Here is a 24,782-nt window from a genome sequence, read left to right as displayed (position 1 = left end):
GCTTCCGAGTCATGTGGCCAGCATAACTAAGCTGCTCCTGGCGAACCAGAGCAGCGCATGGAAACACCGTTTGCCTTCCCGCTGGAGCAGTACCTATTTATCTACTTGCACTTTGATGTGCTTTCGAACTGCTAGGTTGGCAGGAGCAGGGACCGAGCAATGGGAGCTCACCCCATTGCGGGGATTTGAACCACCGACCTTCTGATCAGCAAGTCCTAGGCTCTGTGGTTTAACCCACAGTGCCACCCGTGTCCCTGGGGATAGGATAGCCATCTTCAAATATTTGAAGGGTTGCTACACAGAAGGTGGAGCAAGCTTGTTCAGTGCTGCCCCAGAAGGTAGCACCCAGACGTACTGGATTCAAATGACAAGAAAGCAGATTCCAACTAAACATTAGGATGAACTTTCTGACTGTTTTGACAGTGGAACGGACTGCCTTGGGAGGTGGTGGGCTCTCCTTCACTGGAGAATTTTGAACAGAGCTCGGGGCCATTTGTCAGGGATCCTGTAGCTGCAGTTCCTGCATTGCAGGGGGTTGAACTAGATGACCCACACAATCCCAACTCTACAATTCTGTGATTCTATGAATTCCACCTTGGCCCAGCCCCAGTCACTGGCAGGCTGGCAGGGAATGTCAAGGCAGTTCCCTAACCGCTTGCTTGCTTGCAGGGGGCAGAGGCTGTGAGGCAGTCCTCTCCATCCTAGAGATTTGACTGCAATAGAATGTGTTTCTTATGGGGGGAAACAGAAGCTTCAGAGTAGCTGGCCGTGGGCTGAGGGCTAAGACTGAGTAGGTTGCAGCCCAGAAGCACACAAAGGCTTTTATTTTTTTATTGAGGAGAATAGAAAGTCCAGCCTCCTTCCCAGCCTCCGCTGGATCCCAGACAGGCCCTACCTGCAGCTCCCACCCATTCCGGCTGAGTGTCAGTGTGCCCCCCTCAGCCCCACACTGGGCTCAGGAGCACTGTGGGTTCATGTGGGCCTTGGGGTGGGGGGGGGGGGAGAAACAACCCTGCAGGACAGAATCTGCTCCTTCCTCCACAAAAACCCAGACTCCGCTACCTGGGTGCCCCCTGACTGCCCAGGTATGTGCGTCTCAATCTATGAATGCACAGAAAGGCGCTGGGGTTCCTTCACCCCACCTGGCTCTCACCTGAGCTTTGTGATGTGCCACGAATGTGGTGGGGGTGGTCTGAGCTCAAGCTCCCCTTGGCTGTAATGTTACGGCACCAGCCTCTGCCTCCCACCCACTCCAGCCTTGGATCCACTCCTGCCACTGTCCAGTTCAGGTGTCTCTGCACCTCCCAGCTGTCCCTCCCAGCCAGAGCAAAGGGAATCGGCGGGAGGACTGGCTCATTCCTATGGCAGTGCAGACCTCAGGAGCGTTGCTGCGTTCCTACACGCTCCCTTGTTGATCTCTGGGCATCCCAAGATGCTCCCGGTCTTCCTCCCTGGTCCCAGGAGGCTGCAACTCCCCTCCCTGCTATTTCTGACAGTGGGAAGGCTAGTCCTCCTTTGGGGCAGGCAACAAGTGCGGCAACGTCGTTGCTGGATCCCACCGGGGCCCCATTCTTCAGCGTGCTTGCCGTTACAGTTAATACAGCCTTGGGATCTCCCCTCCTTCGGTTGGGTGCCCGTCCAGATTCGCCCAATGGAGGATGTCCTCCGGGCAGTCTCAAGGGTGCGCAGGGGGCACTGGCGCTTGCCCCCGCTCTTCCGCCTTCCGCAGAGTGGCCTGCACAGTGTCAATGAGGTGCTGCAGACCAATCAGGTAGCCGTCCTCGTGGTTCCCGGGGGCCCAGGCCACGCTGTGCTGCAAGGGGAGGTTTTCCGGGGCAGGTAGTGTCTTGCCAAAGTCAATCATCCAGACGCTGGCTTGGCCCTTCCGGTCGTGGAGGAAGAGCAGGGAGCTCCCAATCACCTGAGGGGTGTAAAAAGTAGTGCTTTTTAGGAACCTCAGGTGGGCAGCTCACAGGGACAGCAACCGAGCGAGGGTTTTGCCCCTCTGGTCTGGCCCGTAAGTCCATTTTCTACAAGATTATCTTGGGCTCTGTTGCCTTCAGACAGGGTGGGTTTCCTCTGAGCATATGCAAAGCACCTTTCCCTTCCCCTCTCAGCTAAGATGGGAGTCAAAAAGCAACAAATTCTGCCCTGTAACAGCCTCTCCTCCTAGAGTTGCAGATTGCTTTTCCCTCCAAGCAGGGAACTCCCATTCTGTCTCCTGCCACCCCACTGGCTACTTTAAAATAACCATTTAAAATTATATACTGTGCATCACAAGATCTCAGGCCAGTTCACAGAATAAAACACAAGATAAAAACACAAGGAAATACAACAATTAACCACAAAACTATAGCACCTTGCTAAAAAGCCTATTCTTCCCTGAAATCAATATGGCTAAATTAAAATCCTTTAAAAATCAAACTAAATAAAAACGATGGTAAACCAAACAAGTCTGGCTTGAAATCAGCGATAGACTTGAGTACAGTGGTAGCTCAGGTTAAGTACTTAATTCATTTTGGAGGTCCGTTCTTAACCTGAAACTGTTCTTAACCTGAAGCACCACTTTAGCTAATGGGACGTCCTGCTGCCTCCGTGTCGCCAGAGCATGATTTCTGTTCTCATCCTGAAGCAAAGTTCTTAACCTGAAGCACTATTTCTGGGTTAGGAGAGTCTGTAACCTGAAGCATCTGTAACCTGAAGTGTATGTAACCCGAGGTACCACTGTACTAGAATTGGTTCTTTTGTAAGATCTTTGTTCAGGTTTTCATCTCAGCCCTCGTTGGTTTGTTGGAGGAGGGGAGGCTGCTCCTTTAGGGTTACCCCCCCCACACACACACTACTTCTGCAAACCAAACATCCCCTTGATGTTTCAGTGGCCTGCCTTGGCCTGATTCCTGCCGGCACTCCCCACCTGTGTTTACGCCAGGAATGTGAGCCAAGAGCTCCTCTCATTTTACAAGCTGCAGAGCTCCCCTGGAGGTGCTCAGACTCTTAAGATGTACCTTCCTGGATCGAACGCAACAGCTTTGGCAAGGTGACAGGAAAGGAGGGCGCCAAGGAAGCAGCCGTTCCCTCAGGCTTGGTTTTAGGAGCTGGAAATGTGAAGGGCCTGTCCTTGGCAATTGCGGCTAAAGTCGGTTTAAGAGCTGCATCTGTGGCAGGATTGGGGTGCCAAAAGCACCTGAAAAGAGCTTGCTGGATCAGGCCATTTGGGATCCACCATCCTGTTCTCATAGTGGCCAAGCAGACGCACTGATGGGAAACCCACAAGCAGGATTTGAGATCAAGAGCAACTCTCCCCTCCCACGGTTTGCAGCAACTGCGATTTAGAAGCATAGCCTGTGAATTTGGCCAATCCCCTTTTAAAGCCATCACTGCCTCCTGTGGGAGTGAGTTCCATAGTTTAACGCTGTTCTGCATAAAGAAGGACTTTTTTTGACCTGCCCAGAATCCCCTGACATTCAGCTTCACCTCCTATCCAGGCAGTCTAGTGTTATGTTGCGTGTCACCTTGTCTAATTCCTCTACTCTTTTTAAAGCTGTTTAGGTTGGTGGCTCTCCGGACTCCAGACAAGCAGGGCCTTTTGCTCAGGGGTGATGGGAGTTGTAGTCCGGCTGCGTCTCAAAGGCCACCGGTTCCCCAATCCCACCCTAGAGAGTGCATGCTGAGGGAGAGGGAAGCAAGAAGCCCCTGGAAGAAGAGTGGTCACAGGTCCTGTCCATATCTTCACACTGAGCCACAAAGCACCCAGGTTTTGTCCCACAACTGGGGAGAGTCCCTCGCCTACAGGAGGGGGGATCCTTTTGTCATATTCTGCACCCCCCCTTTCCTCTCCAGAGGCTTCCCCCTAGAAGGGTGAAGGGAGGATCCCATAGGCTTAGGGTTTGTTGTTAGTATAAGAATAAATGGGAACAATAAAAATAACAATCTATTTTTGGTGTTTGTGAATTTATACCCTGCTTTTCTACATGAGCAGGCACACTCGAAATCAAAAGAGGACCAAAAAAGAAGAAGCCTAAAAACAAAGTATAACAAACCAGCCCAGTCACAGTTAAAGACATCCAGCCAACAACCGTTTGGAAGTGCAGGAAAGAGACACACTTGCAGGGCCTTTTTCTCCTCTGTCTCCCATTCCTGAGAACCAATCTTTAGAGTGGCAGACTAGGACCTAGGGGAGACCAGGGTTCGAATCCTGCCTCAGCCACCATGAAGCTTTGGGCCAGTCCCTGCCTCTCAGCCTAACCTATCTCACAGGGTGATTGTGGGGATTAAATGGGGGGGCAGAAACCATGTGTGCCATCATGAGCTCCTGGGAGATAAAGGTGGGATTTAAATAAATACAATGAACAAACAATTTAACCTCCCCCTGCCCTGACAGCCTTACCTCATGGGTCTTGAAAAAGGCAGACTCCTCCAGCGCCTGGCGCATGCTCTCCAAGCGGGCTGCATATGTGCTCTGCAAGGCAAGAGGGAGCACTGAGGCTTTGGGTGGGATCCCCCCATCAAGGCCAAGGCCCCCCCCCCATATACACCTGTGCCGCTTGCTAGGAGAGGCAGGTCATGGAAGCCTTGGCTAAACTGGCAGGTGGCATGGAATTCAAGGGCAGAAATAGAACAGGGACCTGTCTTAACTTTAAATGTGTTTCTGCTACATTTGCTGCTTTTTCAGTCGCAGGATAGTATTTTCTCACGGGCAATATTCTTTTAAAGAAAAAATATATTTTTATTCATACTTATCAAAAGATATGCAAAAGTTCATACCAATAGTATCTTTTTATAATGCACCATAAATATAGTACAGTCGTACCTTGGATCCCAAACGCCCCGGAACTCAGATGTTTTGACTCCCGAACACTGCAAAGTGATTGTTCTGGTTTGCAAACATTCTTTTGGAACCCGAACGCCGGACGGGGCTCCTGCGGCTTCTGATTGGCTTCAGGAGCCTCCTGCAGCCAATCAGAAGCCGCAATTTGGTTTTCGAACATTTTGGAAGTTGAACGGATTTCCAGAAAGGATTCCGTTTGACTTCCAAGGTACAACTGTATTCACTCGTTAGCATCCAACTATTCTATTTCCCATATGCCAATATTTTCCCCATCTTCAAATCCAGATACAGTGGTACCTCGGGTTAAGTACTTAATTCGTTCTGGAGGTCTGTACTTAACATGAAACTGTTCTTAACCTGAAACACCACTTTAGCTAATGGGGCCTCCTGTTGCTGCCGCGCCGCCAGAACACAATTTCTGTTCTCATCCTGAAGCAAAGTTCTTAACCTGAAGCAATATTTCAGGGTTAGTGGAGTCTGTAACCTGAAGCGTATGTAACCTGAAGCGCATGTAACCTGAGGTACCACTGTATTACAAGTTTATTTTCTCTTTCACACAAAAAAGAGGATCCCAATGAATGTCAGTAATGATTTTTCTCTCACTGAACATGTTAATTCTGCCATCTCAGTTAAGTCCTCGTGGGCCGACTTCTGAGTGCCACACGTGAACAGGAGGCGGGGCTTGGGACAAAACATGGGAGGGGCAAGATGCCTACCTTGATATGGGAGGCTACATTCCCACCACACAGAAGCCAGAGGTTTCAAAACACGGGAGAGACCGGTCCCACACCCCCATCCCGCATGACAGGGCCACAGCTCTCCCAATGAGAAATCTCCATTCCTCTCATTGGAACTTAATTTTGGTGCTGTTGAATTATCGGGGGGGGGGGTGTTGTGAAGTGCTAAACTTGGCAAGTTTATACTTCACTGCTTGAAAAGCACCAGAAGTATGCTGGTGGGCAACATTCCTGTGAATATCAGGTGAACTTCTATTTCAGGTTGAGAATGAGCAGTCCAGGTACAGAGGACGGGGGGGGGGGGAGACACACCCAGTGGCTGAGATTTCGCCCTCTGTTCCCACATTCCTGTGAATATCAGGTGAACTTCTGTTACAGGTTGAGAATGAGCAGTCCAGGTACAGAGGACAGTGGGGACGGACCCAGTGGCTGAGATTTCGCCCCCTGCTCCCACTGTCTCCCCCCAACCTGTCTCACCAGAATGTCGAGGCGGGCCTTGGTGAACATCAGGAAAGTATCCACAATCTGCTCCTTGGTGCGAGTCTGCTTGAAATCCCTCCGCACGGCTCCCCCCTCGATCTGCAGAGACAAAGATTGGGGTGGGGGTGTAATAATAATAATAATAATAATAATAATAATAATAATAATAATAATAATTTGAATTCAGCCTGGTCTTTAGTTCCCCTTTCTTTCCTCCCCCTCCCCTTTTATGAAGATTACCCGCTCGGAGACCCCACAGCTAATTCTCCCCTGGCCTCCTCACTAGCCCAAGTAGGACCAATTCAGCCAGCTAGCCCTGGTGATTATCTAATGCTTATTTCCCCTAAATTCATTTCTGCATTTTGAATTTTATTGTTATTCATGTTTTTATACTGTTTTATGCTGCTTTTACAATTAAGTGTTTTAAATTTGTTGTTAGCCACCCTGAGCCCAGTCTTTGAACCAGGAAGGGCGGGGTATAAACAAAAATATATTATTATTATTATTATTATTATTATTATTATTATTATTATTATTATATTTTATTGGGACCAGCTGGATAGCTCAGCTGGTTAGTGTGGGGTGCTGATAATGCCAAGGTTGCAGGTTCAATCCCTGTACTGGACAGCTGCATATTCCTGCATTACTGGGCAGGAGTTACTATCTCCCCGTTTCTCTACCTCTTGCTCAGCTGTCGCCGCCACTCACCGTGACGCCCTCGATGCGGAAGCCCAGGGAGGCGCTGGAGCTTATCCCCTCACGCCACTGCATGTACCGTGGCTTGGTGACACCGCCCTGGCTGTGCTCCTGTGCGGTGGGGGCTTGCGGGTCGACTTTCACCATCTTCTGGTACAGGTCACGCCGTGCCGCTGGCCGCTGCTGCGCCTCCGACAGCTCGTCCTCCAGGTACGTCCTGGGCAGAAACAGGAGGTGTTCAAGGAAGGCAGCACTGCTTCCGAAAACCAGTTGCTGGAAAGCACCGGAGGAGAGAAGGTTCTCGTGCTGGGGTCCTGCTTGCGGACTTCCCCGAATGAACATCTGGGCAGCTAATGGGAGAACAGGAAGCTGGACTGGATCTTCTCATTTTCTTAGGGAGTGGTAGAGTGGGACAAGGAGGGGGACTGGCTGCAATGTTGGGGGAGGGAGGGTCAGGGTCGGGGAAGTGTTTTGTTTGCAGAAGGCCCCAGGGGCAATCCCTGGTGGTGCCTCTAGGTAGGGCAGAGAAAAGGCCTTCCCTGAAACCCTGGGAACCACTGCTGCCAGTCAGTGCAGGCAATACTGAGCTAGATGGGCCCAAGGGTCTGACTCAGTACAAGGCAGATCCATCTGGGATGTCCGGTTAGTGATTCACCCACACGCTAGCTCTGCAGTCTCCCACATCTGGCTGCTATTATCGGCAGGTCTGCAACACCAAAAAAAACCCCACTTATGCAACAGACAGATGCGAAACACAGACCACTGCTGGCGACCCAGCTACAGCCTCTGATTCCACCTTGCCGACACTGACCTGCATTGCAGGGGGTTGGACTAGATGGCCCTCAGGGTCCCTTAAACTCTATGATTCTATGACCTTACCCATTCCTGCCTTGCTAGCCTCTTTCCATCTAACTGACTCCAGCTACAAAAACGGAGGCTGGCAAAGAAGTCAGAGACCATCCTGGCTGCAAGTCCTTCAGAACCTGCTTCACAGGATGCCTCCAGGCTCTTGGGGTGGGGTATTGCTTAGAGGGTTGTTGTTGTTTTTTTGTAGGGGTTGATATTTAATTCTGGCGATGTTTAATTTTGCTATTATTATTATTATTATTATTATTTGCATATTTCGATCTGATTGTGACTTGTATGGGGATTGTTTTAATTCTGCGTCATACGTTTCAATGTGTTTTTATTTACTGATTCTGGCTGCTTTCATGCCGAACGTTTCGGAACCCAAACACCGGAAACTCAGAAGTAAATGCTTCCGTTTCCGAACGCACCTCGGAAGTCAAATGCGTGTTTTTCAATTTTCTCAATGGAATTTGCCAGCCACCCTTTGTGCCTTGGTTTTCAAACGTTTCGGAAGTCAAACGGTCTTCGGGAACAGATTACGTACCATTGTATCTGCATGATAAAACTCTGCTCAAGGCGACTTACAACTGTGGAAAAGCGCCATGCTAGCTGACCTTTGGTGATGACCTTTGCTCAGTGGTGAAGATGGTCCTGGGATAAATCTTCTTCTCCATCCCAAGGCCACCTTCAGTGCCTGTGGGACCTCTGCCCTCCCCTCACCCCCTCCTGTCTCACCTGAGATGAAGGAGCCTCCTATGCCCACCCCCTTCCCCCAGAAAGGTACTGCTCTCACCGGGTGCCCATCTTGCAGTCCATGATGCTTGGCATGTCGAGGCCGCACAACAGGTCGTCCATCTGGATATAGCGTTCACCCCCTACCTCCACCACCCCGTGGTAGGCGGGCACGAAGGGGCGCAGGACGTCGGCCATCAGCTCTGCCAGGCAGGCATCTTCCACGGAGCTGAACTTCTTCAGAATCTGACCTCCTTCACTGGGCTTGAAATTCCCTGGGGGGAAAGAACGAGGATGGTCAGAAGAAACGGAGGGAGGGGAAGGAAGCACAGTAAAAGACCTGCAGCGGCTTGATCAAGCCGAAGAATGTGTGTGTGTGTGTGTGCACACACCATTCAGTCCAGCATTATGGCCAGATACACCAACTGGAATCCAGGACCCGAGTGAAACAGCAACAATCCCCTGATTTGTGCTTTTCAGCAACTGGCAATCGTAGACACATCTTCTGCAACACTGGAGGGAGTCCACAATTGTCCCCCTGCTTGCAAAAGAGCATAAGAAGTGGCCCATCTATTGCACACATCTATTACCATTTGCGCAGCACATTGTTAATGTATGGAACTTGCTCCCGCAGGAGGCAGCGCTGTGACCGCCAGCCTAGACGGCTTTGAAAAAGGACTGGATGAATTCATGGAGGAGAGGGGTATCTGCCTCCACAGGCGGAGACAGTAAATGCTTCTGAACACCAGTTGCTGGAAGCCACCGGAGGGGAGAGGGGTCTTGTGTTCGGGTCCTGCTTGTGGGTTTCCCACAAGCATCTGGTTGGCCACTGTGAGAACAGGAGGCTGGACTAAAGATGGGCCCTTGGTTTTATCCAGCAGGGCTCGTCTTAGGTTCTTTACCTCCATGAATTTGCCCCGTCCTCTTTTATACCCATCCAAGTTGGTGAAACTGAGACAAAGTGCTTAAGTTTGCCCAAGAGCCCCACGGAAGCCCTGGCTTGTGGTCCTGGGGAGGCAGAAATAAACTGTGGAGAAGGGAAAGGGCTACCCGCTGCATCCTTGGATCCAGTGGCTTCTTCTAAGCTGCAGTGGGGGAGATCCATCTGGCCCCGATTCCTTTGCAGCTGTTGCATTGGCCACCTCCACTCCTGGACCCGGCTTCCAACACGCCACACCCGCCCCCCCGGTCCTGTCGTGGTACCTTCGTGGCCGGCCAGCTGGACCCAAGAGCTGCGTCTCCGCAAGGACCAGTGCACCATCGTGAAGAACGTCTTCCAGGACTTGGTCTAGGAAATATTCCAAGACAGGGACCGTTACAAGATGATGGGGGAAGATAGGAAGTTGCACAGGCACAGACCCAGGGGGTCAGGCGGAGGGCTTTATATTTATTTACTTCTTAATTTACTTCATAAAATGTATGCACCTCTTGATTGCAGAGAACAACAAAGTGGTTTACAAAAAAAAAGATAAAAAAGCAAAACGATCACCAAAATCAACAAGAAGAAGACGTCAGAAAACTTAAATAACAATAGGTTAAAATTCACATCAGCTTTCTAAACATCTGGGTAGGTTTGCCTATACAAAAATTTTTTTAGAAGACACCGAAACGAGTATAGTGCAGGCACCTTCCTGATCTCAATCAGCAGGGAGTTCCAACGTGTAGGTCCAGCCTCACTAGAAGATTGAATCCTTACCACTGCAGAACGGGTATTATGTGGCCCCTGTAACAGAGACAGTTCTGCAGATTGAAGGAGTTGAGTGGGCGCATACGGAGTCAGGCAGTCTTGTAGGTAAACTGATCCCAAGTAGCTAAGGGTTTTCTATTACTATTACTATTATTATTTATTAAAATTGTATACCACCGTTCATCTGAAGATCACAGGGCAGTTAACAATGTAAAAATACAAAATGAGAACACAAAACAATTAAGAAAAACAAGAACAAATAACGAAGCTCAGTTGGTTAGAACGTGGTGCTGAAAATGATAAGGTTGCAGGTTCGATACCCGTATGGCAGAGGTTTTCAACCGTTTTGAGTCCATGCGGCTCACTTAGCCAACTACATTATTTTCTGCGGCACCCCCGTGGGGCTCAGGAGCCCAGTTATGTCACCCCTTGACTGCAGAGCTGGCAGCCTCTCACTCTTTTTCAAACACCCTCCCTTGTGGAGGGTTCCCTCAGCCTCCTCTCCCCTCTCCTTGGGAGCCCTCCCAACTACTTGTTGCATTTCTATCCCAGCTCCCCCCCCCCCCACGAGGAGCTCAAAGTGGTGTGCATTGTTCTCCCCCTCCCGACATTCATCCCCGACAACAACCCTGCGAGGTAGGTCACTGCTGCGAGGCAGTGACTGGCCCAAGGTCACCCAGTGAGCCTCGTGGCCAAGCGGGGATTTGAACCCTCCCAAGCCTGAGCCCTTGGTTAATTCCCACAACAACCTGCGAAGTAGGTTAGGCTGGGAGGCAGAAACTGGACCGAGGTTAACCCAGCCTCAGCGAAGCCATGCCATTGGTGGGGGGGAGCCTCCATCACACTCCCCTGCCCCACCACTCTGTTCATTCAGCGCCACCTGCAACCCCAGAAGCCAACAAGGCTGAACCCTGATGCTGGACCTGCTCAGGACTGGTCCTGAGACGCAGCCCAGGAAACAAGAGAGGCAGAGAAGAGGTTTTTTTCCTGGGACCCAGCAAAGACAAGCCGACAGAGAAGAGGCCTGCCAAGCAGATGAGGAGGCGGCTTGTCAAGTCTCCCCTCCCCCTTTCTTCCCTCCAGTTCATTCATCAGCATTTCTAACCACAGCCAGAGGAAACCCGTCTTGGAGGAAGCAGCCGAGACTCAGCCTTGAAAAGAGGAAGGGAAAGGCCTTTGTCAGGGGGAGAGAGCATTTTGCTTAGCAACAGGGAAATCTCGGCCGAGCTGCTGCTGTGCAAGGAGAGAGGTGTGCTCCGGCTTGCACGGGCCGGTTGTGCAAGGAGGAAGGGCGCCTGAGCTCGCGGCACGTGCAAACAGCTCGCCGTCGCACACCCAACTGCTCTACACGGCAACCACCGCAGAACCCTGCTGAGGCCTCTGCTGCTGTTGCACCAGAAGAGCTTTTTTGACCTGCACAAGAGCAAGCCAGCTGGGCTGGCAGCAGAACCACAACATCCTGCCCGGGGCTGTGAGTTTGTAGAGATTACCTTCGGCTGGAGGCTCACCCCAGCACAGTCATGCTTTCCGGCCCCCGCCAGGCAGGCCTCCCAGCTTGCACATTTGCTGGGGGCATCCTCGGGTCAGCCTGACTCAGTGGCTCTGATGGGGATTTGACACCCGCAAGAGAGAGGCCCTGATCCTCCTTGCAGCAGAATCCCTGGAAATGCAAGATCTCTGGCCAGGGATCTCTAATGATCCAGGACCACAAAGCAAAGGTCCTCTTGCAAGGGTGCTCCCCTCTTCACACACACAGGCTTCATAAATAAATATTACTCTTCTTAAATCTGCTTATATTCTTCCTTCCTCCCAAGGTGGGATTCAAGGCGGCTTACAGTGTTTGAACACGTCAATCATTAAAACACAGCAATAAAAACTAGTTAAAAGCAACCATCAAAATACCAGAAAACATTTAGAACCAGAAATTAAAATGCAGTTTGTCCTGACAGCAGCCCAGGTCAAGCCTGCAACTTACGTTTTCACAGGCCTGTCTGAATAAAATGGTTTTAGTCTGCCAGTGGAAGGAAAACAAGGAGGGAGCCAGTTCAACCTCTTCTGAGAGGGAATCCCACAATTTGGGAGCAGCTGCAGAAAAGTCTCTGCCTCTCTGTCTTGGGTCAATACCAAGTGATGTTGATGGGACTGAGAGAAGGAGCTCACTCAAGGCTCTCAGCACCTGGGCAGGTTTGTACAGGGAGATGTGACCCTTCAGGTTGCCTGGGCCCAAGCCATATATATATAAACAATTTCATAATTCTAAAGCTCTCCTTGATGCCACAGCCCTGTTAGCAGGGATGAGTGAGTGAAGTTAAGACAGAAACGGGACGGTGCTGCCCCAAATTTGGTACAAGAGTCAGGAAGGTAAAGAGGAGAAGGAGCAAAAGTCCCCTGGATGAGAACCAAGGTGGGGTGGTCCGAGGTGAAGGGTGCCGGGTGTGAAAGATGAGGCCCACATTTAAAAACTACCCGATGCACCAGCTGTGGGGGGAGGGGGTTGTAGGACGGAGGCTGTGAATGCAATCAGGGCGAAAGGCTCCACCAGCAGAGAGGAAGTTCGCTATGGAACCGCTTTTTCAAGCTGACTGTAGCTCTGACTCATCTGCAGTCGTGCCTGGAAGTCCTGCGACATGCCTTTGTGCTTCATCCTTTTCGTGCCTCCTACACTGTTTTTTTTTTTTTCATATCAGCAATATTATGGGTGACGACAACCTTGCTGCATTTTATAGAGCAGCACTGCACTTTTCTGACCCCTATACTAAGATCTTGGGAGGTCACAGTGGGAAACGTTTCCTCATTTTGCAGCATGTGGAGCAACAATGTACCTGGGCAATGATAGCTAGTGGGGAGGTCTGGCATAGAGTTCAGTCAGGTCAGGTTAAGAGAAGAGGCACTGAATGCATCAAGGCCATTGCACAGCCTTTGGATCTTGGGTGACCAGGCCAGTCAGCACCCACCCACCCTAGTCTGCTGTACTGTTCTTAAATGCCAGGTTGGTCCTGAAAAGTGTTATTATTAATAATATACACATCTGAGTCTTTGTCCTCCTCCATTATGGCAGATACTTTCCCGCCTGTGGGGACCTTCATATTGCCTTTGGTCATGTCAGTATCTGAGGTCTCCTCTGAAGCCTCAGACAGAGCTCCATCTATTTCTTGATGAAGATCTAACCTTGTAGATTTGCTTTTTGGTTCCCCGTATTCCTTGGATCATCCCCTTGCTGAGGCTGTATAATACTTTTTGTTTAGATGTCAATAGGATCCACTCTGCTTCATTTTTGTCCCGGGGCGACGGGAGACACAGAATTATGCCGCCATTTACAGACCCTCCAAGTGTCCCTATTTTTTAATTAAGTTTATAATAAAGCAACCCAGTCAGGGTATAAATAGGAAAATTATTATTATTATTATGGAATAGAATGTGCCAATTTTCATCGGAGAAATGTTGGAGGGTATGCATTTAGCTTTCCAGCTAGCCACACAAATCCCAGTATTATTTGTTGTTGTTGTTTAGTCGTTTAGTCGTGTCCGACTCTTCGTGACCCCATGGACCAGAGCACGCCAGGCACTATTATTATTGTTGTTGTTGTTAGAGACTTCTTTTTTTACAAAAAAATAACTTAAAGCAAAATACAATAAAAAATGACATCTATTAAAACCAGCATAAAACTTAAGGTAAAATCTTACTTTGCCATGGGCTCAGTGGGACAGCCCCTGCTTTGCATGTAGAATGCTCCAGGCTTAGGGCTGAGAAGGACATATCCCTCTCAAGTTCTAGAGAGCCACAGCAAGCTAGTCCTTTGACTGCTCTGAAATCGCTGGGCCTTCAGGCTGGGCTCCCTGCCTCCTTGGGGAGGGGGCATGATTCCCCTCCCTCCCCTGCTGCCTTTACCCCCAACTGCCCCCTCCCTCACCTCACCTTCCGCAGCACCCGCTTCTTCCCCAGGGGGCTCCTCTCTTCGGCATCGCTGAAGACGTCGTCCGACTCCTGGGAGGACCCTCCCAGCGAGGAACAGGTCGATGAGCCCGAGACAGAGCGGTCAAAAGGGACGGGGGCTTCCTGGCTTCCAGGAAGGGGCTTCTGGCTGGGCCCCGCTCCGGCAACCTCACAGGGAGGCGTGGCCGGCGGCCCTTGCAGGCCGTTGCTGCTGGGGGAGGCACCCAAGGGTGGCGATTCCGCTCTCCCTTGGGGGGCATCCCTTCCCCTGCCGCACACCAAGGCTTCTGATTCTGAGGGGGGGCCCAGAGGCGTATCAGGGGCCTCCCAGTGGTCTGGTTCAGCGGCAGCAGGTGGAGGAGGGATGCATTCCAGGCTGCGATAGCCTTCCATGGGGATGGCCAGGTCCCACTTGAGTCCGCTGGGGAAGGTTGCCTGCTGAGATGATCTGGAAGTGACGCTACTCAGGCACGGCTTCATCCACAGCTTTCTGTAAGGAAACAAAGAGTGTGTGTTACTGGAGCAGGGCAAGCTGGAAGGGCAAGAAAAGCAGCTTGCGTGGCCATTCAAGTTATGCTCTGGTCGCTTCGCCTCAAAACGGGTATCGCACAGTTGGAAGAGGTCCAGGAAAGGGCAACAGCATAATCGAGGCAGGGTGTGTGTGTGGAGCGAGTTTCCTATGCAGTGTTGGGGACTTTTTCGTTCAGAGAAAAGGTGAGTAAGACTTTATAAAAAAATTATGCATGGCATGGAGGACGTAGACCATGGAGAAAAGCTTCTCTCCTCCATAACAAATCCTGGACATCCGTTGAAGCTGAACATTGCAAGATCTAAGATGGATAAAAGAAAGTCCTTCGCACTTCCGGGTTAGCGCGATCTGGTTAATGGCGGATTCCCTCCGAGCTCCGGAGGGAATCGGCTCCGCTGGAGAAGGGTTCTACCGCGACGGTGACGCGGGGACCCTCAGAAACCGCAGGCGCTGAAGCCTGCGGACTTGGTGACTCGGCGGGCACCTTAAGCGCCCCCCCAACCCACGAAGAGCCTTTTTAAAGGCTGCGGAGAGGGTACGGGGAGCAGCGTGGTGCTGTGAGTGGACCGCTACTGCAGTGGAGCGTAGCCGCGAGCCATGGCCGGAGACCGCTGACTTTCTTCCCTGAAATTCGGACTTTAATTAACCCGTGAGTAGAATGGAATTTGGACTTTAAAATTTTTACCTTTGAATTTGGCACGATCGGGGGATGTGCTAAAGGGAAGTCCGCACCCCCCCTACTTACAGAAGATTTAAAGCAAGGATCGGAGAACTAAGGTGGAGAGTTTTTTCTTTTCGGTGTTTTTTAAAAGATAATATTTTCATGAGTTTGACAGAAGAAGATTTGTGCTGGAGAGTAAGAGTGGAATTTTAGAAGCTTTTGTTTAACCCCCCCCCCCCCAGACCCGGGAGTGTCCTGTATGTGAGCTGGAGAAAAAGGAACAAGGAGTTTGACAGCTGTCAAAGGAGCTGTCAAACGGGCAGTGAAAGTTAAAAATCTTATTATTTAACACTTCTCTGGACTAAATTTGTTACATTTGAATTAAAGAGGTTGGGAACAAAGTAGTGAAATAACAAAGTATCGGACTGTTGGGAAAGGACTATTAAGTAACCAGAATCCCCCTAGGGGAAACATTGAAACACTACAATGGCTGCAGATGGAAAATTACAGGCAGAGATAGAAATAATGTTCTTTCTCGTGGGAATATTGCAGGAGCAGACTACGGCTATGAATAAACAACTTATAACCTTGAACTCTAAAATAAGTGACTCTGCTGAATGCACAATGGACTTGACCGGAAAAAAATCTGCAGCTGAATTAGAAGAGATAACTTTGGAACAGGAGGAGAGGGAACAAGGAGTGGAGCAAGTACAGATGGAGAGTACCAACCAGAAGCCTACATTGTTAGAACATAAAGAAGAAGACCTTTGGATTACAAATCTGTGAAAGATGTGAAAGAGGAGGGAGGAAGCCCCCGGAACACTTGGAATATTCGAATTTAAAAGAAACAAGAAATATGATTGGGGCTTCCTCTTTGAGTATGGAAGATCAGTTGACCTTTCGCAGCAGCTGTTACCAAGTATTTTGGATGGAAGAAAATCTGATGAGACTGAGCTAGAACTCCTTCGAGACCCGATGACCAACAAAGAGGGCTACCAACAAAATCGGCAGAGAGAGACTGACAGAGACTTGAAGGCCTCAGATGTGAGGAATCCAGGCTAAAAACTGTTTTTGTGGACATTCATTTGGGAAGGGACAGAAACCGGGGCGGGGGGGGGGGGGAGAAAGAATTTTAAAAATGTTTATGACCTTTGTGTTTGATTATTATGACCTATTTTTAAGATAAAAGGGAAATTCGTGGAAGGAATTTGGGTTGACCTTAGAAAAGGATTTAATATTTATAAGAAAATTGGATAAGTAAAATTTGGCCAAGTAATATGAATCAAGTATTTTTTTAAAAAATATATATATATAACAACAATATGTAAAGGATGAGAGATATGAGCTTGCTGAGTTAATTCAATTGAATTAGGATGTATGAAGGGGGGGTGGAGGGAGGTCAAGAACTGGGGTTAGGAAAGTAAGGACATGAAACCTTATATGTGTTGTCTTTGTCTGTGTGTGTCTGTGTTTATAAAATGTGAAAATCCAATAAAAATTTTATATAAAAAAAAAAGAAAGTCCTTCGCACAGTGCAAAGTTGAACTATGGAAAATGTGGAAGAGAGGTCTTATCAATTCATGGAAGAGAGGCCTATCAATGGCTACTAGTTCATTGGCTAGTCACGCAGTGTTTCCCAACCTTGGGCCTCCAGATGTTTTTGGCCTACAACTCCCATCATCCCTAGCTAGCAAGACCAGTGGTCAGGGATGATGGGAATTGTAGTTCAAAAACAGCTGGAGGCCCAAGGTTGGGAAACACTGGGCTAGTGAGTTCACAGGGTCCCTCTCTAAGGGCAGCACATGGGCATTCTGGCAAAGTCCTTTATTGATGGACACTAGTAGTTTCCAGAGATTTGTGGGAGGGTTTTTTTGCGGGGGGGGGGGGGAGGTATTTCCTGGCAAGTACAGTCATACTTCAGGTTAGATGCTTCAGGTTGCGTTTTTTCGGGTTACGGACCCACCAAAACCCTGAAGTACCGGAACGGGTTACTTCCAGGTATCGGGGGTTGCGCATGTGCAGAAGTGCCAAATCGCAACCCGCGTGTGCGCAGACGCGCCGCTGCGGGTTGTGAACGTGCATCCCGCACGGATAACGTTCGCAACCCAAGCGTCCACTGTATAGGATTGCTCCTCCCAGCAATGCTTGAATTACAGGCGGGAAACTATTTAGCCCCTGCTTTTACTATGTCCCACACTTACTAAAATTTTTGGGGGAATGTTCACTATATAAACAAGACACTACAGAAAAAAATTATCAACATTTTCAGAGGTGAATATTCTCTTGAACTATATACCCATTGTATGGAAATTGACAAAGGGACAGCGAAAACAGGGACAGCCCTAATGGTGACCAAGAGACTGTTGTTGATGTACTGGAGGAAGAGAGATACAATTCCCCTTAATTGTGGCAATATTGGCAACACATGAACAGAAAGCTTATAGACACAGACTTTTTTTTGATAAATCCAAATGATATTTGGAATGAGTTTACACAGAATGTATTAGGTTATTGATAACTATGTGTGTATTAGGACAATAAGATTATACACATCTGTATACTCATGTATGGAAATGTAGCTGAGTATTTTTTCCTCTTTTTCATTCTCATTCAGATTTTTTCTTTTCTTTTCTTTCTTTTTGTCCCTCTGTCTTCTTATAAACGAAATGCTTCTATTAAAATATTAATTTTTTAAAAAACTTGGCTCCCGGGGCTGATATTTGGTGGGAAATTGGGAAGTGGGTTCAGGAAGTAATGCTCATGAGCTTCATTATGGGATATCGGTCTCACCGCATCCCATTTGAGCACTTTTTTTGGTTTAAAAAAAGCAACATGACTTGCACCATACCACCTTTGAAGATGGGGCTATAGCTGGGAAGTAGAGCCCAGGCTTAAAGGTAAAGGTAAAGGGACCCCTGACCATTAGGTCCAGTCATGGCCGACTCTGGGGTTGCAGTGCTCATCGCGCTTTATTGGCCAAGGGAGCCGGCGTACAGCTTCCGGGTCATGTGGCCAGCATGACTAAGCCACTTCTGGCGAACCAGAGCAGTGCACAGAAACACCGTTTACCTTCCCATCAGAGCGGTACCTATTTATCTATTTGCACTTTGACGTGCTTTCGAACTGCTATGTTGGCAGGAGCAGGGACTGAGCAATGGGAGCTCACCCTGTCGCGGGGATTCGAACCGCCAGCCTTCCGATCGGCAAGTCCTAGGCTCTGTGGTTTAACCCACAGCACCACCCGTGGCATACAAAACTGATGAGGATGCTAGTCCTCAGTGTTCTGAACAGGGTGCTGATTTAAACTCCTTGCCTGGTTTGCATGCAGAAGGGTCCCAGGGTCCATGCCCAACAGCTTCTTCTAGGTAGGGCTGGGAAATTTTCCCTTCCTGAAACCCTGGAGAGCCACTGTCAGTCAGTGCAGACAACACTGGCCTAGATGTACCAAGGGTCTGGCTCAGTCTAAGGCAGCTTCCTCTGTCCTATAGAAATCAGCCCTTCATTCTGGTCCATGAGGACTGGGGCCTTGGATTCTTTTTAGGGGAAGGCCATTTGCTTAGTGGCCATCATCACACACACACATCGCATGCAGAATTATCCCAAACTCAATCCCAGGCATAGGATCACAGAAAACTACTTTATACCAAGTCAGAGCATTGTTCCACCTAGGCCAGTACAGTTGACACTGATTGGCAGGGTTTCTGGTAGGAGCCCAGCCTGGAGACTGAATGCTAAAATACAATAAATAAATACAAAGCTAGGTGGGGAAATGGTACCTGATATTCTGGCGGGGGGGGGGGGAGCACACTCCAGCCCCCACCCCCATAATAGACCACACAGAGCTAGATGGGCTGAACTTTGGATTCAGTATAAAGCAGGCTTCCTGTGTTAAATACATGTCATAGCTGCAGGGTGTGTGTGTGTGGGGGGGGGGATATAGACCCCAAAGTGCCCTGCAGCTTTTTGACCGGGGTGGGGGCGGGTTCCCTTCTTCTGATCTATCAGTCCCATTATCCATTCCCATTTTCATCAAATTTAAAGTAGGGGAAGGGTGATCAGGGGTCAAGCGCCTCCAGAAGCCACCCGCTTCCCCCCCCCTCGCCCCCTTCTCCTTAGTCCCCCAAACTGGAAGTGCAGTTGTCGCTGGCAGCTACAGGATAGCGAGGCAAAAGCACTCTGCACAACCTCAGAGGCGCTCCCTTCCTGCTCCAGACACATCTTGGACTTTAGCAATAGATTCTGGTCCCTGAAAGCCTACTCCCCACCCAGCCGCCTATCAGCAAGGGAAATGATGTCACCCAAGGGAAGGGAGACCCCACCCGCCACCCTGAGAAAGGCACGCTGCTACCACCCACCCCACCCAAGCTCCATAAAATCTAGCGTAGCTCCCGGAGAACTGAGCGCCCCAAGTCCGGATCGCTAAACGGGGGCAGAGTTGCACCTCCTCCTTCCATAACTGGCAGGCTGGGGGGGGGGCGCTTTCTTTTTTTGCATTCCCCTCCCCCCAATGGTGGCTTTGGGGGCTCAATGAGTCTTCCTGGCTAAGCCGCAGCCTCTGCTCTAACCGCTAGACACCACTCCCTTCTTCCTTTGCCCGCTGCCCAGTTCTCACCTGGAGAGCGTGGGATGCGCTACGGGGCGCCCCTCTTGGCCCTTCCCATCCCGGCCCCGCCGCGGATCTGCCTGGCCGGACACGAAGAGGCGGGGAGATAAACGGGGCCGGGTTTGGGGAGCGGGGAGGGGGCGGAGGGATAGCTGACGAAGGCGCCCCCCAGGAGAAAAGCTTGTCTCGTGCTGCCCTCTGCCGGTCACTGGCGAGACTGCACCCCGTCGCGCAGAAGAAGGGGAAAGCGCCGCCTTGGGCATGTGCAGAGTGCCATAGCTTCGCGGCACAGCGGTCATTCTCAGCTGATTTGTTTTTTGTTTTAAAAATTGACCGATAAACAAAAAAAGTGCAAACATAAGAGAGAGAGAAAAACCCCAAAGATTCAGAGATTTGAACTATCAAGTGTCACGAGTTTGGAAGGACACACGTCAAAAGATCCAGCGCAGCTCCAGAAGGATAATGAAGTATTAGCTTATACAAAAGCTCCCTTTACAAATAATAAAGACTTTTGAAAAATAAAAGCATTATCGGGTTCCATCGTGGTAGAAAATAAAGGTTCTATATGAGCTGGATTGAACCAGACATTGGCAAAAACTGGTGACACTGAGAGACCATTTCCCTCAGTATTTGTATAAGAAACGAAATCATGTGTGAAATAGGTCATTTGAGCTCTGCCCTTTAGATAACTTTTAGTTCATTGGACACCTTTACAGGAAGGACACTTCGCCTACTGGGAAGAGTTAGTAGGAGCACTAGGCCTGCACTGTTTTGGTTTCTGACACCAGGTGTTTTTATTGCTGACCCACCCCTGATTCTGGCTCCTGACAGCCAGGTTAGCTTGAGATTAACAGGCCTAAGGTTTTGAACTACAGTACAAGCTCCCTCCAATCCTAGCATCGTACAGCTGTGCTGCCTGGGACTTGCTGGGAGTTGTAGTCCAAAACATCTGGAGGGCACCAGGCATGGGCATAGCAGTGGGACAGCTGCCCCCCACTAAATCAAGTAATAAATAAAAATACTCAACTAATGACCAATTGCATCACAGATAGTTCAGTTCTACCGCCCCACTCCCATAGGGCATGTTCCTCCCCTAAAATAAATCCTGGCTACACCCATGGCACCAGGTTGGGGGAAGTTCAGCCTGTTGGACTCAGAAGAGGGAGACCTGCGTTCAAAACTCTGCTCAGTCGCAAAGCTCACTGGGTATACTTGGGGCAGCCTAGCCTACCTCCCAGGGTTGCTTTGAGATTAACAGGGTGGTCCCTGCTATTCCTGCAGTGCAGGGGGTTGGAATAGAGGACCCTTTGGGTCTCTTTCAACTCTGCAATTCCATGAGGGTTATGTAGGCCCTTCGGAGCTCCTGGGATGAAGAACTGTTTTAAAATCAAGGAATCTCCCGGGGATATATGCAGGAGGGTGGTGGCGAAGGAAGCCGTTTCTACCAATGACTCCTCCTGCCTCACAACAGACACACCGACCTGCCACCCTCTCTCTTTCTCTGCACTTTATTTGCGTCCTCTGCTCGCTTTCCTCTTGCGCCCCCGACCCCTGGTGGCTCCTCTGTCTTGGGGGACTTCACAGATGATGAGGTGCATCAAGGTCTCCTTGTCCTCAGTCTGGTCGAGGCCCAGCACCTCCTCAGCCGGTGGTTTCGGCACCTCCTCAGCTGGGGCGCTCGGAGTATCGTTGGCCAAGGGGGCCGGCGTCTCCTCAGCCGCGGGGGTTGGCGTGGGGGTCCGGTGGAGGCGTAGGGCGCTCAGAAGCCTTTCCAGCTCCTGCTCCATGAAAATCCACAGAGTGCCACCGCCTTGCTCTTCAGGCCTGGAGGACTGGCCTTCCTGCTGAGGTGGAAGGGATGGGGTCCCAACTGTTTCATTTATGTTCAGCTGCGTTGGGGCTCTTTTTAGCTTGTTTATGTTATTCTGGGTTGGGGTCCTAGTCACCTCGTTCTGAGAGGGGGTCCAAATTGCTTCCTTCATGTTCATCTGGGATGGGGTCCTTTTCAACTCATTCATGTTCCTCTGGGAGGGGGTCCAAACTGCTTCATTTGCTTTCATCTGGGAGGAAGTCCAAATCACCTTGTTCGTGTTCATCTGGGATGGGGTCCAAATTGCCTCATTCGTGTTCATCTGGGAGGGGGCCCTGTTCACCTCGTTCATGTTCCTCTGGGAGGGGGTCCAAATTGCCTCGTTCACGTTCCTCTGGGAGGGGTTCCCAATCATTTCATCCACCTGGGATTGGGCCCTCATCCCCTCAGTCATGTTCATCTGGGCTGGAACCCTATTTGCCTCATTCATCTGGAACAGGGTTCGTACCCCGTCATTTGTGTTCATCTGTGACAGGGTGCTAACTGCCTCGCTTACGTTCATCTGGGATGGGGCCCGAACCCCCTGGTTTAAGTTCAGATGGGACGGCGTCCGACTTCCTATGCTTGTGTCCAACTGGGACTTCGTCCGAAACTCCTCCTTTGAGACTTGTCGCTTCAGCCAAGGGTGGTCCTCCTCGTTTGTGACTTGGCTCTTCAGCCCAGGCAGGGTCGCAAAGCTGACGGACCTTTCACGGTTCATCCCTGGGCTCAGTGTCAGTTTGTCTTGGTGGCCCTGTCCAAAGCAGAAAAGAGGTCACATTTCAGGGCCTTGCAAGGTCAGGCCCCTCTGGTTTCCATTCCTAGCCCCTGACTCCTATCTTGCCTGCAAATATGGCAAGATCAGTGCAGCCTTGATGGTAAAAGCCTCCCTCCTCAGGTATTCCTAACTACCCATCCTTTCCCCACCTCCCTTGTTCATCTAAGACACAGGATTCTCTCTGCCTAACCGATCCCTCTGCCTGACCCAAATTCAAAATCAGAAATGGCACTATTGAGAAGATAGTAGGAGGACCTTTTAACCTACAAAGATACTCAACTATTTATTTTAAGGCAGCCATATTTGGACACTTTCAAAGGGAGGTGCCACCATATAATGGCCAAATTACAATTAAAACATTCTCTCCTGAATTGCCGCTATCTGCAGTCGCTTCATTTAATTTCCCTCTGACCTCAGGGCAACTTACAACCCCACCCAATTCTAATGCACAGGCCCAGCTCAGCTATGAGGCAGAGTGAGACTGCTGCCTCAGGCGGTACATACTGAGGGGCAGAAAATGGGCAGAGCTGTGTATGCCTGTTCTGAACCCGCTAAGCAAGGCCCACACCACACATTAAAAGCACCGTGTTACCACTTTAAATAGTGGTAACAAAGAATCATGGGAACTGTAGTTTGTGAGGTGTGCTGAGAGTTGTTAGGAGGCCCCCGGTTCTCCTCACGGAGCTACAGTTCCCATAATGATTTTAACAACCATTCCCTCTTCACAGGGAACTCTGGGAATTGTAGCTGCTCTGAGAGGGGAATAGGGGTCTCCTAGCAACTCTCAGCACCTTTACAAACTACAGCTCCCAGAATGCTACGGGGGAAGCTGGGACTGTCAAAGTGATAGCTCTTTATATGTCAGGTGTGAACGTGGCCATGGTCTCCTGCCCTCTGGTGCAGTGGAGGAATCAATGTTCGATGGCCAGCCTGGTCAGCTTTTGTTCCTGGAAGAGGGTGGCGGCAGCCATCTTGTCCTTGGACTCAGGCGGCATCATTTATTGGGCTGGCCCTGTCTTTAGACACATCTGCCAATGGTCATTATACCATTTGTATCTGATCCAATGGGATATCGTAGAAGATGGTCAGAAAGGAACACCCAAAACTGTCAAGGCGGTGGAGCAATTCCCCTACCAGGAAAGGCTACAACATTTGAGTCTTTTGAATTTAGAGAAAAGGAGAGAAAGAGGGAGGAGGATGAGATGGCAGAGGTGTGTAAAAATATGCCTGGTGTAAGGTGATAAGGAGAAAGTTTTTATCCTGCCCTCATAATCCTTGAACTCAGGGCCACCCAGTGAAGCTGAATGTTGGAATATTCAGGACAGACGAAACAAAGTCCTTCTTCACACAGTGCATAGACTTTGGAACTCACTGCCACAAGATGCAGCGATGGCCACCTTCAAAGAGGATTGGGCAAGTTCATTGAGGAGAAGGCTGTGTGGAACCGCCACTGTCAGAGTCAGTATGAATAATACCAGATGCTGGGAACGGCAGGCGGGGAGAGTGCCCTTGCGTTTGGGTCCTGCTTTTGGGTATGCACTGGGGCATCTGGTTGGCCACTGTGAGAACAGGATGCTGGACCAGTTGGTCCCCCTTAGGCCTGATCCAGCTGGGAGGCTCAGCTTATGTTGTTATGGAACTTCCAGGCACAGAGGCAGTCTATCTGAATTGCTAGGTTCCATGGGGAATTTGGCCACTGTGAGAACAGGGTGATGGACTGCACAAGCCCCTCGCTTTGGCCTGAGCTACCTACGGGCTGTTCTTGTGTCCAGCAACCTCTGGAGGTCCGCAGAAGCGACCACCTGGCCTCCTACAACAGAAGGGGCTCCCTTCCGCTTCCTTCTCGCACTGGCAACCTGCCTCCTTCCCGCCCCACCAGCTCCCCGAGGCTCACCATGGCTGCGGGCATCTCTTCACCTGCAGAGGGGATCTGTGGCAACTCCTGGCCTCCCCTTTGGCCCATGTTGTAGGTGACAATGAGGATGCACCAGGCCAGGCCGCAGCCGCTGCCCAGGAGGATGGTCAGGGCCACAAAGTAGCCCTGCCACTCGTAGGTGTCGGCTCGTGGCTTGCGGTAGCGGTAGTGATGTCCACAGGCGCTCTGGACGGCAGTGGCCCCTGCGATCATGAAGACCACGGCCAGGAAGGACCACGCCAGCGAGGAGCTTTTGACAGCCATGGCCAAGAGCTTGGGGAAGCCAGAAAGTGGGGCGGGCAGGGAGGCACTGGCTTTGCCTGGTGTTTCATGCAAGCCAGAGGCCCCTCTGGCCCAGCCTCCCTCCTGCCCAGAGTCACACAGCTGCCCTCCTTTGTGTCATCATCGCCATCGCTGCCTTGGGCTGGAGGAAAGCTGGACTCCTCTTGATTTCTGTTATTGATCAATCTGCAGTAGGTGTACTGTCCTGCTTGCTAACAAGGCA

The 24,782-nt window shown here is 50.3% G+C and overlaps 2 protein-coding genes across 2 annotated transcripts; both read right to left on the bottom strand.

Moving 5' to 3' along the window:
• Positions 1–838: 838 nt before the first annotated feature.
• On the bottom strand, positions 839–20,034 carry LOC307205240 (inositol-trisphosphate 3-kinase A-like; the record flags this gene model as incomplete). Its single annotated transcript, XM_079957435.1, has 8 exons — positions 839–1,921; positions 4,388–4,459; positions 6,043–6,144; positions 6,754–6,958; positions 8,384–8,597; positions 9,526–9,610; positions 13,925–14,432; positions 19,745–20,034. 8 exons carry the CDS (start codon positions 20,032–20,034, stop codon positions 1,676–1,678), a joined length of 1,722 nt encoding a protein of 573 aa, XP_079813561.1. The 3' UTR covers positions 839–1,675.
• A 1,193-nt stretch (positions 20,035–21,227) lies between these two features.
• On the bottom strand, positions 21,228–24,639 carry LOC307205284 (uncharacterized protein). The gene is made up of 2 exons (XM_079957476.1): positions 24,257–24,639; positions 21,228–22,338 (listed from the first exon to the last, which is right to left on the bottom strand). The coding sequence occupies exons 1-2, from the start codon at positions 24,539–24,541 to the stop codon at positions 21,244–21,246; spliced, it is 1,380 nt and encodes a 459-aa protein (XP_079813602.1). The 5' UTR covers positions 24,542–24,639; the 3' UTR covers positions 21,228–21,243.
• Between the last annotated feature and the right edge of the window lie 143 nt (positions 24,640–24,782).

This window comes from Podarcis cretensis (genome assembly GCF_951804945.1).
Source record: "Podarcis cretensis genome assembly, chromosome: 16".
Taxonomy (NCBI): Eukaryota; Metazoa; Chordata; class Lepidosauria; order Squamata; family Lacertidae; genus Podarcis; species Podarcis cretensis.
Note: the sequence above shows the minus strand (reverse complement) of the source record. Positions and strands in the feature narration are given on the sequence as shown.